The 14797-nt window shown below is 39.7% G+C and overlaps 1 protein-coding gene across 2 annotated transcripts in view; it reads right to left on the bottom strand.

Moving 5' to 3' along the window:
- The window catches only part of LOC137992945 (uncharacterized), a 32949-nt gene extending 18160 nt beyond the window's left edge, over positions 1–14789 (bottom strand). For both annotated transcript variants that reach the window (XM_068838543.1, XM_068838542.1), the window contains exons 1-4: positions 14659–14789; positions 13748–14097; positions 7623–7898; positions 6883–7199 (exon numbers count right to left, since the gene is read on the bottom strand). In XM_068838543.1, coding sequence (XP_068694644.1) covers positions 6883–7199; positions 7623–7898; positions 13748–13934 — 780 coding nt within the window. In that variant the 5' untranslated portion in view covers positions 13935–14097; positions 14659–14789. The remainder of the gene's footprint in view (positions 1–6882; positions 7200–7622; positions 7899–13747; positions 14098–14658) is intronic.
- Between the last annotated feature and the right edge of the window lie 8 nt (positions 14790–14797).

Raw genomic sequence — 14797 nt, 5'->3', positions numbered from 1 at the left:
AGTGCTCCCTACTTGTTATTCGATAAGAAAAGATTAGTAGAAATAGATCAGGGAGTACTCAAAGATGCAAATCAGTTACTTAACTCTGGCTGTCGTTCTAATGTAATATATTATTTGCTGCATTTCTGTACGTGTAGTCCGTCCCCGGGTAAAAGGTGAGCAAACCATTTTTTACCGCTCTGAATTTTGAGCTAAAATACGTATATGGCTGGATATTTTTTCCAAGTGATACATTTAGCGTGATACCCACCCGCATCCGGAGAGGTAAGTTCAAATAGCTTAGCACGTTCAGGAGAAGCAATCTACATGTACATCATGTAGCTACCTCAAGACAGCATTATCCTGCTTGTCCAAAACGGACGATAATTTTTTAATGATAGGAATTTCTTGTCGCTGGACGGAAAACCTTTAATAGGGAAGAGCAATGTTTGAGTTTTGGCTATCGATAATTAAATATTTGTAACCGCTTTTGGCGCGCGTTTCAGTTTAACGTAACTGTGCATTTCACCAAACATCTGAATCTCTATACAGATGCAGAGCTTTTTCTTCCCATTTAGGACAGTAATCAACCAGATCAAAACAACATTTGTTTGCTCTAATTAATATTGCTGGAAACAATTTTCTCTGTTATGAAATAGATTTTAAACAATGTATGAAGATTTAAAATATATGAGAAACCAGAAACAACCTTGCTATCTGATCACAGATCACTGTGGAAACCTGGCTACTAACATGCCTACCTTATTATGGACACTTTAAATGACTTCAGTCGCATTTTGTTCTATGCTAAAAGCTGATACATTCTTTTTATTTCAGTTACCTTAAACTGAAACATGTTTCTGCCTTACATGACTGTCTACGCAATGATGACAAGGGTCATGTTTACTGCAGTTGGTCTCGGTCGAGGATCGTTCGCTTACTTATTGGCACGGAAACTAAAGATAGTATTTTTCGAATAAGGATAAACTTAGTCTGTTAACCCTTTGGTTGTAACCACTAAAAATGTGATACAAGAATTATTTTGTCGATACACATTTGTTATTTTGCTTCCAGTATCAAAACAAGTCCACAATGTCGCCGTAAGTCACGCAAACAAAAAACAGTAGTACTGTCTATTGGGGTGGGGGGAGTGGCAGGCAGGGGATTTTCTAGTTTATAATTTATAATGGCACTATTAAAGTAGGAATAGTTTCAATTATGGCCTATTTTGTTTCTGTTTATACTGATTTCAATGTTTCTTATAAATAATGCGTCAAAGTACCAGGATAGCGCGATGTACCCTCACCCCCTGACAGATGATACTTCATATCCTCATTGTAATAAGCTGAGAAATAAGCTTGTGAGTCAGATAAATATGGAGAAACTTACAGAAAATCACTTTGACTTATGTCTTACATGTAAAACTATTCAGTCCCCTATCAGGCATCATGATAAAATTGACCATCTACGGGCATCCGTTTACTGTTTGCGTGACTTACGGCTAAATTGTGGTCTTGTTTTGAAACTGGAAGATGTGTGCTGACAGAAAAATGCCTGTATCACATTTTTAGTGGTTACAACCAAAACATGGACTCTTGCTATAACCAAAGGGTTAACAGACAGAGTTTCTCGTTCTCCAAAAGACCCTATCTTTAGTTTCCGTGCCAATAAATGCCACTTTTTTTTCTGTCGCGCAAGGTCGCACAACATTCAAGCTTCTCATGGCGTTGTGTCTGTTTAAACTTAATCGTGTGAGGAAACAACAAACAGCGCCCAAATCTCTGAGTAGTGGTAAGTTTTCCCGGGTTTCTTTGCCGTAATTACCGCTATTAACAAAGGGTCTTAGTTTTCGTACGAAAACTAAGAGCGGGGTTGTAGTTTTCGTACTGCGAAAGCTAAGACCGGGTCTTAGGTCTTAGTTTTCGTAACACCCGAAATTATAAGCCATAAACTAGCGTCACGCCCATAAAAATGTATTGTTCATTAGCGTGATTTTTGTATTTTTATGGACCTGAATCTCGCCCGTTTATCGCTCAGAATATCGTCCAAATGTCAGAGTAGTACAAATGTCCCGCTCCATTCTCGCTCATTTATCGTTCAATTTTTATCGCTCCTGTCAGGCTGATTATCGTCAGGCTCTGTATCGCTCATCAGCGAGACATTTTATGGCCCGAATCTCGCCCGCGTCTCGCCCAGAATTTTCGTACGGGTAATGGCTGCTGTGATAACTGCTAGACTAGACTGTGTATCTAAGCTAAAGATGCAATTGATTGTCATATTAGCCACATTGTGTGTTGGACAGACAATTCTTCAACTTTGCACTGGATCAGAGGCTCAGCCACTCGGTGGAAACCATTTCTTGCTAATCGTGTTATTGAGATTCAGTCGTTGTTGGATCCCAGTGTTTGGAGATATTGCCCAGGACAGCACAATCCAGCCGATCTACCTACTCGAGGCTTATCTGCAAGTCAGTTAAGAGAGAATCAGTTGTGGTGGAAAGGGCCCTCTTGGTTGCTAGAGTACGAAAAGGACTGGCCGGAAGATTTAAGGTCTAAACCTTCCAGTGAAATTGTCGATCTGGAAAGAAAGAGTAAAGCTAGTGTCAGTTGCGTTGTGCAACCCAAAGAACCAGTTATCGACTTCACAAGGTTCAGCAAGTATGGTCGCTTCTTAAGAACTGTTGCGTGGATCAGAAGATTCATTGGCAACTTAAGGGTGAAGGAAGAAGAAAGAATTGACAGCTCTTTGACTGGATTAGAAATACAAGGTGCAGAAGAATGGTTGATAACCTATGTACAAGAAGCTAGTTTTCCTGAATAAATTAGGTCAGTTAAACAGCATGGTGTCTTGAAGAACAGCAACCTAGCAAATGTAAACCCATTTCTGTGCCCTTCTAGCTAGTAGTGGTTTTCTTCCTGTTGGAGGAAGAATTCATAAGTCGCTGCTACCAGAAGAAGAGAAACACCCCATTATCTTGCCTTCTAACCATCCTGTTGTGAAGTTATTGATTGACGATGTTCACTGCCATGAACTACACGCTGGTGTTGAGCACAATTTTTCAGTTCTGCAACAAAGATTCTGGTTGGTCAAAGGAAGATCGACTGTCTGTCAGACACTAAAGAACTGCTTACTATGTCGCCATTACCAAACAAAGCCATTTTGGCAGCGAATGGCACCCCTGCCTGACGATAGGATCAAACCTGCGCCCCCTTTCACCAATGTAGGTCTGGATTTTGCTGGTCCTTTGTATTTGAAAGACAGTGGTGACAAAGCATACACCTGTTTATTTAAATGTGCAGTTACCCGTGCAGTACACTTAGAGTTAGTGTGCAACATGACCATGGAGCGATTCCTCCTTGCTTTGAGATGCTTGATTGCAAGAGGAGGAATTTGTAGCGTTATTTGGTCAGATAATGCAAGAACATTTAAAGCTGCTAACAAAGAGCTACAGCAGTGTTGGAGAATACTAGAATCTGACCAAACTCAGGTTACATTGTCAGAAAGGAAAATTCAGTGGAAGTTCATCGTGGAAAGAGCCCCAAGGTAACTTTCTGCAACTTTCTGCAGCTTTGATGATTCTTGAATGGCAAATAAATGTGACAATATTTGAAAAACTCAAGATTACAATGATATAAAACTAATAAAATTCATACGAAATATTTAATGTATACCATGTCAGCTGAAATTAAGGTGACACGTCCCATTTCTTAACTGCGTAAGGGATAAAGCTATTCCGGAAACGTTTCGTGCAATATTTAAGTAGTGGAATTTTCATTGCATTCCGGAAAGAGTAGACAGATTCAGTTATTGGAGGTAAAACATCATTGATTAGGTCTTCAGGTCGCATTATCGTCTTGTAAAAACGACGACAAAGCTCATCTCTGTGCTCTTGGAGGGTGGGTAGTTTCAGATGAGCGAGTCGCTCTCGGTAGGACAGGCCAGGAAGCATGATCTTTGTAGCTCGTTTCTGTATTTGTACAAGTTCGTCAGACAGGGCATTAGACAGTGAAGAGTGCCACGCAGGACACGCATATTCAACAACGGGTCGAATAAAACAGCAGAAAACAGAACAAAGGTCTCTAGGAAGCACACCACTTCGCTTCAAACACCGTAGAGCGTAGAGACGTTTACTTGCTTTCCTGCAAATAGTTCCAACGTGCAAGTCCCATTTAAGATTAAATTGAATCAATGTTCCTAGGAGTTTGATTGATTGAACGCAGTCCAGCGGGACGTTATCGATTGTTAAAGGCTGCAGGATGGGTGGAGATTTAGCAAAACAGATGTTAAGTTCTTTAGTCTTCTTTGCGTTGATACGCATATTATTGTTAACAATCCATTGATTAATGGAATCAAGATGCGTCTGAAGATCGGTCGGATGAAGCACTCGAATGGGATGATACTTCAAAAACTGTTCAGTCATCCACGTATTTGCAGATTGGAGCAATTGTGGAGAGGTCGTTAATCATGACTAAGAAGAACAGAGGTCCCAGTTTAGTTCCTTGGGGTACGCCAGCGAGGATGGGTAACCAGTTTGATTTATCTCGTCCGATTTTAACATGTTGTTGGCGATTTCTAAGAAAAGCTGCGCACCAATTCAATAAGATGGGAGGCACGTTAAGAAGCTGGAGTTTACGGATAAGTATGTTGTGGTCAATACGATCAAAAGCCTTCGAAAAATCAATGAGACACGCTCTGATAATGGTCTTAGGGGTCTCAGCTGCTTGGAGCCACTCGTGAATCACGCGAACTAATGCATGAGTGCAGTTGATGAGTTTTTAATTCCTCCAAATTGGCGAGGGTCAAGATGAGGCATGATGATAGGACGTAGCCAGCCAAAAACAAAATCCTCAAGGACTTTACAAAGTGTGGTAGTAAGTGAGATAGGTCTTAAGTCAGAGTCGACAGACATAGGCTTAGATATTTTAGCAATAGGAACAACGTCCGCACACTTCTCCAAAGTTTGTACCGTTCCTTGGTTGACAGATGCGTTGAAAATAGAAGCTACTGGACTGCAGATCACAGAGGCGCATTCCTTGAGTAACCAATTCGGTATATTGTCAGGACCAATGGATTTACGTTCTTTGATAGCTAGGAGGGAAGTTTCAACTGCCCCAGGTGATATTATGAATTCGTCAGGTGTTAGCTGAACAGGGATACCATCAAACAGTAAAGGTTACATATCAGCATTAACCTTATTGAAGAAGGCCTTAATAATCTCTGTCAGCTCAAGACCGCTTACAGAGGAATCGTTTACAACCATCTTTGAAAGAGATGTAGACTTTGATTGACCGGACAGTTGTTTGATGCTATCCCACCATTTCTTAGGATTATGATGTTGGGTGTTCATAACTTTGTTGTGATAGAAGTTTTGGCGAGCAGATTTACAAAGCTTGGTGACTTTCCTTCTATAAAGGGGGTGGGTTATACGAGCGCCTTGTAAAGAGTGTCAAGACACCTCTGAAGAAAATCTTTGCCAAGGCAATGTTGGATGCCGAACAGCTAACTACTATTTTGGTTGAAATTGAGGCACAGCTTAACAGTCGTTCTCTTACGTACCTTGGTGCCGACCCTGATGACTACAGCATCATTACCCTTGCACAGATTCTTATTGGGAGAAATCTCCAAGCATCTCTGAGTAAGGACACTCGTGTTTCAGAACACACATCTAGAGCCATCACTAAACGATTTCAGTACCACCAGAGACTTGTAAATGGCTTTTGGAGGTGTTGGCGTGCGTGTATCTGAAGTCTCTGACACCCCTCAAGAAATGGTACCATGTTGGCTGTGAAATCTGTAAAGGTGATTTCGTCCAGTTCAGCGACTTCACCTCCTTGAAGCCTGTGATGCTGATTTAGCTGCTGAACTTACCTGAACTATATGGAAACATTGTTGAACATTTTGTAGTGGAACTTAGAAATTGTTTATAGGCGTATTGATGCGCTCCCCAAAAACGGAAATGGACGGAAATGGATGGAACTGAAAGTTTTTATTTTTGTCGGACATGTGGACCCTGGGGCCCAGTGATGCAGGGGCTCCGGACACCCAGCATAATTTTGTCCATGTGCTCGTGGGTTGATGTAAAATTCATTGTGTCGAGTAGAAATTGTAATCTTTGTTGCGTTTGAGGAATAAAGCGTTGAATACACAAAGATCACAATCGTCCAACCGTCTAGGTTGACCATTGTTTTTGCAAAGTCAAAAAATCACACTCCTAAACACGGTTATTTACCACCAGGTAATTTCATCATATTGGAAATAAAAGCTGCTTTATTATTTATCAGCATCACAAATTCTTGCCGGTTTTGGGGCTCATTTGTTGAAATTCAAGAATGCTTCCTGAATGTACAGATTTGCCACAGATTTACATACACACTTACATGTACAACCCAGTGGCAAAGTGTGTAGTACACTAACAGTGCACTACCACAACAACAACAAAACACCAGAGGCTGGTGAAGTAGAAGCAAGAGCATCATCATGTCACAAGTATCGGTTGAGACAAAAGTATAAGTCTAATTAAGGGTCTTTGCAGCAAGTTGCAAAGTGATTTTAAAATACCAAAACATGAAATTTCGCAAAAAGAATTAGGTAAAACCACTGAGAGTCAGGCGACATCTTTGCTGTTGTAATTTGAGACATGCACGAATGACAAGGCTCTTAATAATCACTTCAGACAGAACGCCGTGTGTGACACTTCAAAATGTCAATCAACATTTCTGGCAAGTGTGGACTGCAGAAAACATGATGACGACTAGCCTGAGGTAAGGATATTAATAACTGGAATAACAAAATGTTTGTCATTTAAAAAGGCCTTTCAAAGCATCAATATTATTTTTTTACTGCACACAGGCACTTGAAACACAAAACTAGTCACACACAATAATGGTACAAAACCTCAGCTACCTCTGGATCCATTTCATCTTCATCACTGTCGTCACTATCGCCCTTGCCATCTTTGCTTCGTTTATCACCACCTTTAGGTGACTGCTTATCTTCATCAGCACTTGTGTCAGCAACCTTGCCATTATCATCACCCACAGGTCCACATGTGGCATCCATGGGGGAAGGACTCATGTCAGATACATCAGCTTCGCTCGATCGTAACTCTGATTCACAAGCACTAGTGTTACCAATATCAGTATTTGAAGATTCTTGGACTGCATCTTTGGTTGTTTGTACCACAACATCCTGTTTATCATCTTTAGCATTTCCTGTATGTGCTGATGAAAGAAGTTATGCTGTAATTTACATGAAAGATTGCCCTGTGTAAAAATATCTACCCAGTACAAGGCTACAGGCCATTGTAAACACATTGTTAGTAATAACTTCATGAAAGAAATCTATACATTGTTTAACTACTCTGTAAATACTGAAATGGTGCAAGCTTACATGGTTAGCACGCAATCATGTGATATAAGTATTGAATAATTGTACTGCAGTCAGATGCAATCAATGTTTAATTCTGTACAAGTAACGACAACAAATTCAGCTGATGATTTCAATAGCTCATTCTCTGAGCTCCCATAATGTATGAGCTTACAGAGTGCAATTCAGTTGAAGATAATAAAACAGAAATTATAAGATTTACTAAAATTAATACAAAGAATGCTACAACACCCTGTGAAGATTTTGCCTAAGTTTACCTTCAGGTGGACTTTTATTAGTGGTTTCTTTTAGACTGCTGTTGGAAGAGCTTGTGCCACTGCAGGATAAATTGCCAGATTGTTTCGCTTCACTTTCTGTATCCAGGGATCCCTCCTGTGGTTCTCCTGGACTCTTCTGGAGGGCAAGGTTTTCTAAAGCAGTTGCTGTTGCATCTGCAGGCTCAAGATGGTCAGATCCATCGTTACCTAGCTTTCGTTTTGCTGGTTTCTCAATTGCTCCTTCACCTTTTCTTTTCCTTTGTCCATCAGCTTCATCTGTTGAAGGGAGAAAACATTTTTTTAGGTTAGCTGAGCCACTGTGAAGTTAAATCTTAGTAGCTCCCCCAGTATGTAATACACATGTATATAGATTTAGCCAAGAATAAAGCGGAGCTCCCTTTTCTGACCACAGAAAGCAGTATAGTTTATTATGGAAATAATTATGCTTCTGCATAACATACAAAATTAATCGTCCTTAATGTATACAGTTTACAGTGATCAAACACCTCTGAACTGATAGCAGTGAACAAACAAGCCTTGCAAACAACAACCAACAATTTTAATCAACAACCAAAACTGAAAATAATTAATTACAATGTACATGCTTAGTAATCTCTTTCACAACATTTTCCGTTTGACTGATAATCTTTACACCCCCTCTCTTCAGTTTAGAACAACAGCAATGCCAGAATCTCTGTCGATATCAACACAGAATTGCGAACATTTTTAGGCCTTCTTCGTTTTCTAGTGAGTTTTACAAAATATGCGAGGGAGCGAAGCAAGGAAAACATTGCCTGAAAGCTGACCGTTGTAAATATGTGTTTTGTCTCTGGCTCCATTTCTCTCAGCTTTACGGTGTTCTTCATTGAAATTTTGTCTTCTTCTCCTTCCTCAGCTTCTCTCCCGGCTTTCTTCACTTAAATTTCTCAAATTTTGTCGCCTCTTCTCTCATGCTCTTTCGCTTTTGTTTGACTTTCCTGCCCTTTATCCCGTTGCTTGTCACCAATATGATTTCCCACCAGAAAAACGCGAGTTGCCAAATGCAACGCTTCCACGTGATTTCCCGCCAAGGAAAATTGCCCGAACACTCCTGTGCCCAAAGGCTCCCCTTCCTCCCCACCTCCACCCTGACAGTCAGTATGGGCAGGCGCCGGACGGACAGACATGACGTCATGACCAAATTTCTCCCATAGACAGATTTCCCAAAAACTCTTACCCATGGTGGTTCACTGGCGCACTTCGTGAATTCGTGATTGCTAGAAGGCTGTCATGCACAAGAAAAAGTGAACATGCAAAAACCTATTGAGAAGGCGGATGAGAGCAACTTCAGCTTCATGATGTAATTTCATAGAAATCATATCACTGAGATTTGCACATTTGGTTTGATCATACATGTACTTTAATTAGCCAAATGACTCCTGGGAATGAGACTTAACAGATTTTAGTCTGTCTAACGCCATATGATTTTACTTGTCAACTAGGGGCGTCCTGGGAGCATTTGAGGTGTCAATGGGTTAATGTCAGAAGCAGGAAACAAGCAGTTGATAGAGATAGGTGAAACAGAGTCAGAATCAGTTGCCTAGATGGCCCTTTGCTCAGATCTCAGCTTGTTCTTCCACGTGTTGTTTAATTTAATTTAACTCCAGGTCTGGCAGCCATACATGTAGGCTATACACATGTCAAAGAATCAGCCTTTCAGTGATAACAGTGTTTTCTTACTCCAAAGGATGTCTTCGTATTAGTGAAAGCACACCCAATCCAATCGCATTCTGATGCAGATACCTAATGGCAGGATAAACAGTGCAAGAGATTGGTTGATGAGTGGTCCATTGGTTTGCTGTTGGGCCAAGTACTGGTAAATGCCAAAAGAAGTCATTTGAACTGAAGTCATCTTTCACAGGAGAAGTAGATTACTTTAAGGAAATTGAAACAAACTTGTGGAATAATATTAACAGCTATGCATATTTGCCTTACATTTTGACACATCTTCATTTTAGCGACGTAAGCAGAAACGTTTAGCCAATAAATTTGACAATTTTAGGGGGTGGTTACCCCAAGACGACCCAAAAAAGTATGTGCAAGTTCCGTTTTATTATAAACAATGTTTATATGCACTTTTCATCTGGAAATTAAGAATGCTTTTTCCCTCTGAGAACTGATCTTGCTCACAACCAATATTAATGAATAAAAAAGCTCCCATTCACATCACTTTCACAACTCGATCAGTCAATGAGAGAAACTAGGCAATCTGTCAACAGAATTTGTGTAATTATCCAATCAAACGTACACCTAAGAGGCACAAGTTTGGATTTTGCATTCACAAGTAAGTTAATTGATTGAAGACGGCCTAGGGGGGGGGGGGGGGGGGGGGAACGCCCACATAAGAAGGGGACGGATGCTCGTCAGAAATTTAAAATGAAACCCCTAAAGGAGACCAATCTGTGCGTGGCCCAGGCTTTTTTTGACCCCCAAAAGAGACCACATTAATACGCAGATAAATAAAAAATAAAGCGATTTTTCATGATGGCAAAGCCATTTTCATCTAATACTTTCACCAACATGAAGAAATATGAAAGCGTTAATATACACTTTTAAATTTCTCTACGCCCAGCCCTAAAGGAGACCTTCATCACTATATATGATTGCGTTTTGCCCAGAACACCCTAAAAGAGACCAAAATTTGAAATTTAAACCCCTAAGCAAGACAACGAGCATCCCTCCCCCTCTTTACTATAGGGTGTAACAGTCATCCACCCTGATGAAGGTAAATGTAGCTGTTTGCCATCTAAATATACATGTAGGTGTTGTTATTTAAAAATTGTCTTTTCTCCTGTGTTCCTGTGTTTGGTCTACAATTTGTAGGATGCTTGTGAACTTTGTTTCGTATGGCCAAACGGTGACCATAATCATGAGGTAACATTAAGGACTGTTAATGTTGAAGTCCTATTTAGTCCTGAACTGAAGCAGGGGTTTCAATAACTTCTGAAATAACCATCCATGATAGCATTTTTAGTAAAAATCAAGGCAAACTAGCCAGCGGTGAGAGGCAAAGCAGGCGGCGATATACTGCCGGTAACCGGCTTCTATTGAAACCCCTGCTGAAGTCCTGAACTGATCAAGAAGAGTTATACACTGCTCCTATAACAGTTGAGTGCTCTTTGAAAATCTGTTTACCTTAAGGGAAAATAATTATATTATACATGTATAAGCTTAACCTTATTATATAAGCTTAACCTCCATCCTAGACATCAGCACTGCACTGATGAGGCCCAGAAGGCCGAAACAGTACTGCCTGCAGTTAGTTATATATATAATTATATATATACAGTTAAAAGAGTAAGAGGACGGACAACTTTTGGAAGCTAAAAAGTAAAAAATATATTGATTTCAAAAACGTTTCGGTCTTAGACCTTCATCAGTTTACACTGGACTGGGAATCTCAAAAGGATCCTTTTGGAACGCCACTATCTCCACTGGGTCAGACAGCCCAAAGAACTTTCTATATATATATATATATATATTATATATATATATATATATATATATATATATATATATATATATATATTATATTATATATATTTCATAATATATATATATATATATATATATATATATATATATATATATATATATGTCATTCTCATTAAATCCCCTGATGAGTGGGTGACCCCGAAACAGGCTTGCAGGGATGAACTTGTAGTTTATTTGTCTTTTTCTTCCATATATATATATATGTATATATATATGCTGCAGTTAATTTTTATTTTCTACTAGTTAGGTTTTTTCTAACCAGGTGATTTTATTTTTAACTAGGTAATTTTTTTCTAACTAGGTAAATGTTTCAAAAACTGGGTAAACTTTTTCTCTCTGGTGCTATTAAAGGCCAAAAAATTTAGTTATTAGGGTCAAATGTTCAGCTGAGTGATTTGGGTTACAGTGAGCACTTATTTTGAATGATTAGCTTTCATGTAAGGTTAGGGACACTGCCCGCATTTTAGTAATTAGGGTTAAGCTTTCAATTTAGTGACCAGGGTTATGCACTGTGTTATTTGAAACAGTTAGCATTCCAAGAGGTGTATGACAACTGCTGACTGTCTACAAATATTGCAGCTTATTTTATCACCTACGAACAAAGATGTTTTTGTTATTTTGCACACGCATGATTTGTTCCCTCATTTTTGAATTATTATCACATAAAGGCTGGTTTAAACGGTTTCAACATTTGCTTCAACATGCATTCAACACTTAGTTGAACCATATACATTTGTCATCAGAAAAAAAATTGTCAGTTCTGTAAAATCCAAATTACGAATAAAGGGCCGCAAATCCACATGAGGCCAAAAACATCAACAAAGACTGACTCGATCGATTACAAAACTCACTCTACTGTATACTGAAACTGTTTCCAGTTCAAATGTTTGCTGTTATGGTGTATGGTTCACATTCCAACAAATCTCTAAACTCGGCTTTCTGGTTTTGATTTGGTTCACGCAAGCCTGTGAAACGCTGGTCTCGCACACGCAAATATAGGTTAAGTTCTCCAGTTTTTCAATAATAAAATTATGTGAATGTGCTGTCATCAACAAAGGCGTAAGGGATTATTAAACTTGACAGTTGGCAATTGCAGTGGTTAATCTGCGATATTTCCTCTTGGTTAAAAAGGTAGCCTTCTTGGCAATTCAATGTCCTCAGGGACAGAGAGCTTTTTGCTATTGCTAACACACCACTCCTGCCAAATCCAAAGACATCTTCTGGGGGAACAGTGATATACTGCAGTTTCTTCAAGCCAATTATCTCGGGCAGACACTTCTCGCTTATGCGCGTTTGCGCCAGATGAAGCTCTAATAGCTCACTGCTAGCCTTGTACATGTATTTATAAACATAAAGGCAAAATACAAACATCTGTTTACCGGTCATGAAAGTACTCACGAGTATGTCTTGTTGTCTTTGAGAAAGTGAAAGATTCATTTCTGTCTTGAATTTACAAAATTGTTTCAAATGCAACGTAAGCATATACATGTGAAACATTTTTTTCGCCCCTTTGGGTTATTGTAGAACTATGGGTTTAAAAATATGTCGTACATGTTGTACCCATTCGGTCCGTTCGTACTCATTGTGTTTTGCTTGTAAAACGTATGCTGCATAACTAGTGGTCAGAAGTTAATCAATGAGGGAAATTTTCAATATGGCGGGTTACGGAATATCGATCGTAAACTTTACTCTTGTCAGCGTCCACTGGTATCAATACGATCTTCTCCTGAAAATATGACGGTATTGAATGGAAAACAAAAAGTTCTATTACTGTAGGTGGTAAGCAGCTTAAAGATAATGCTTAGAAGGAATAGCTACGGTGTACTAACGTTAACAAACTTGAGTTGCTTGATCGTCTGACTAAAAATTGTAAACAGAATTCTTTTGCAGAGGGAAAAAGTGCAAGTTTCTCGTTCGTTTGAAGTTTTAGGCAGACGAACAGGAATTCCAAAGGGTCTGAAACAAAAGTGGAAAATTCCTGAGGAGAGGGGGGGTTAGCGATTTTGGAATTCTGAGGGCAAGGGGGGGATAAGCATTTTGGAATTTCTGAAGGCAAGGGGGGGTTAAAATACTCATGCCACCTGTGGTAGGGTATGGATATTTTCCCATTCCATTCGCCCTTGTTGGATATGAAGTGATTATAACCAACTCACGCTATGCGCTCATTGGTTATTTTATCACTTCATATCCAACTCGGGCTCATGGAATAATTGTTATATAGAGTATTTAAAAGTTGGGGCGACGTAACTTGGGGCGACAAGGCGATGGGGCGACACAACCTGACACCAAAATTTAACACGGAAAACAAAATGAAAGCTGCTGGCAGAAAAGGCATTTTAACTGTGACAAAAATTACTTGAATTTGCAATTAATATTTCTTAGTACAGTTAAACATTTGGCTTAATTTGTGTAAGCTGGCATCATGAACAATAAGACTAAAATTACCGTCAACATCTTTGTAATTCGGTCATCACCGTACCGTCCAAAATTCACGTCCGCGCATATAAATTGATATCATTTTATAATTTGCTGACGAACTTCTCAGATACATCTAATTTGCATCCAAGCTTATGTATGCTCTCAAAACTTACCACCACAGGCTTGTGGATTGCATTCAAGAACATCATCACATTTTTCCGCCACTTGTTTGGAATCTTCCAACAGCGCAGCATTTTCACTTTGAGCAGATACTTGCCGCAAATCGAAGCCACATTTGGAGCAGAAATTATCTGTTTCCTTTAACAGGCTGTTTTGACAATTTTGTTTTGGGCATTTCATTGTCCTCTGTTCTGGGCTTCTTTAAACACTTAGGAACGAGTCATCTTCATGTTAACTCGGATTCTTGGAAAGGCGGAAGTAATATCCTGGAAGCGAACGGTCACCAGCAAGCCAAAAATTCTCAGTCACCGAGTCGGCGCAGAACGAAAAAATGGGATTGGTCCTGAAACGAAACACATCGGCCTGTTAACTTCAGCGTCCAGTGTTAAAACAGTAAGAAAGGCTGGGAGTAATTGCAGAATTCGCAGCTACTAATGGTGTTCTTGTAGCGGTATCATTTGCAGAACGATCGAGGCATATAAAAATACACGCATATAAGTGGCCGAGCAGTTAAATACGTTGGCCGATGACTTTAAGGTGTCAAACGGTCAATGTGTCTAGTACAAAAACGGGATGCCCAAATTCGAAAACATTTAATTCTTGCTCCTTGTTATCTAGTCTACGATTATTTTCTTGCTCACTAGCTTTCGGTCGACACGGCACGACAAGAAGATTAGCGTTGATCCTTGACGGTGACCGTCCATGGTTGGGAAATTCGACTGAGGTGACCGTTAGAAAATATAAATACATCTGGCCCCAGTTGTTCAAAAGGAGGATAATGCTATCCACCCGACAAATCACTGTCCATATGCATTGGATAGCGCAGTTGGTTTCGCCATGACTCGTCCCTGGATAGTGATTTATCCGGCGGATAACGGCCTGAACTGGGCGAAACTGTACTTACCATCGAAATATCACGTTTCCGAGCAGGGAAACCTAGCGAAGATCCTCAAAAAGGAACCAAAGGAGAATGCCAAATGGAAGAGCCGAAAATAATATTTACAGTGATCGCGTGCACCCGGAAACCAGTCACACATTACCCT

The sequence above is a fragment of the Montipora foliosa genome, chromosome 2 (genome assembly GCF_036669935.1).
Source record: "Montipora foliosa isolate CH-2021 chromosome 2, ASM3666993v2, whole genome shotgun sequence".
NCBI lineage: Eukaryota > Metazoa > Cnidaria > Anthozoa > Scleractinia > Acroporidae > Montipora > Montipora foliosa.
Note: the sequence above shows the minus strand (reverse complement) of the source record. Positions and strands in the feature narration are given on the sequence as shown.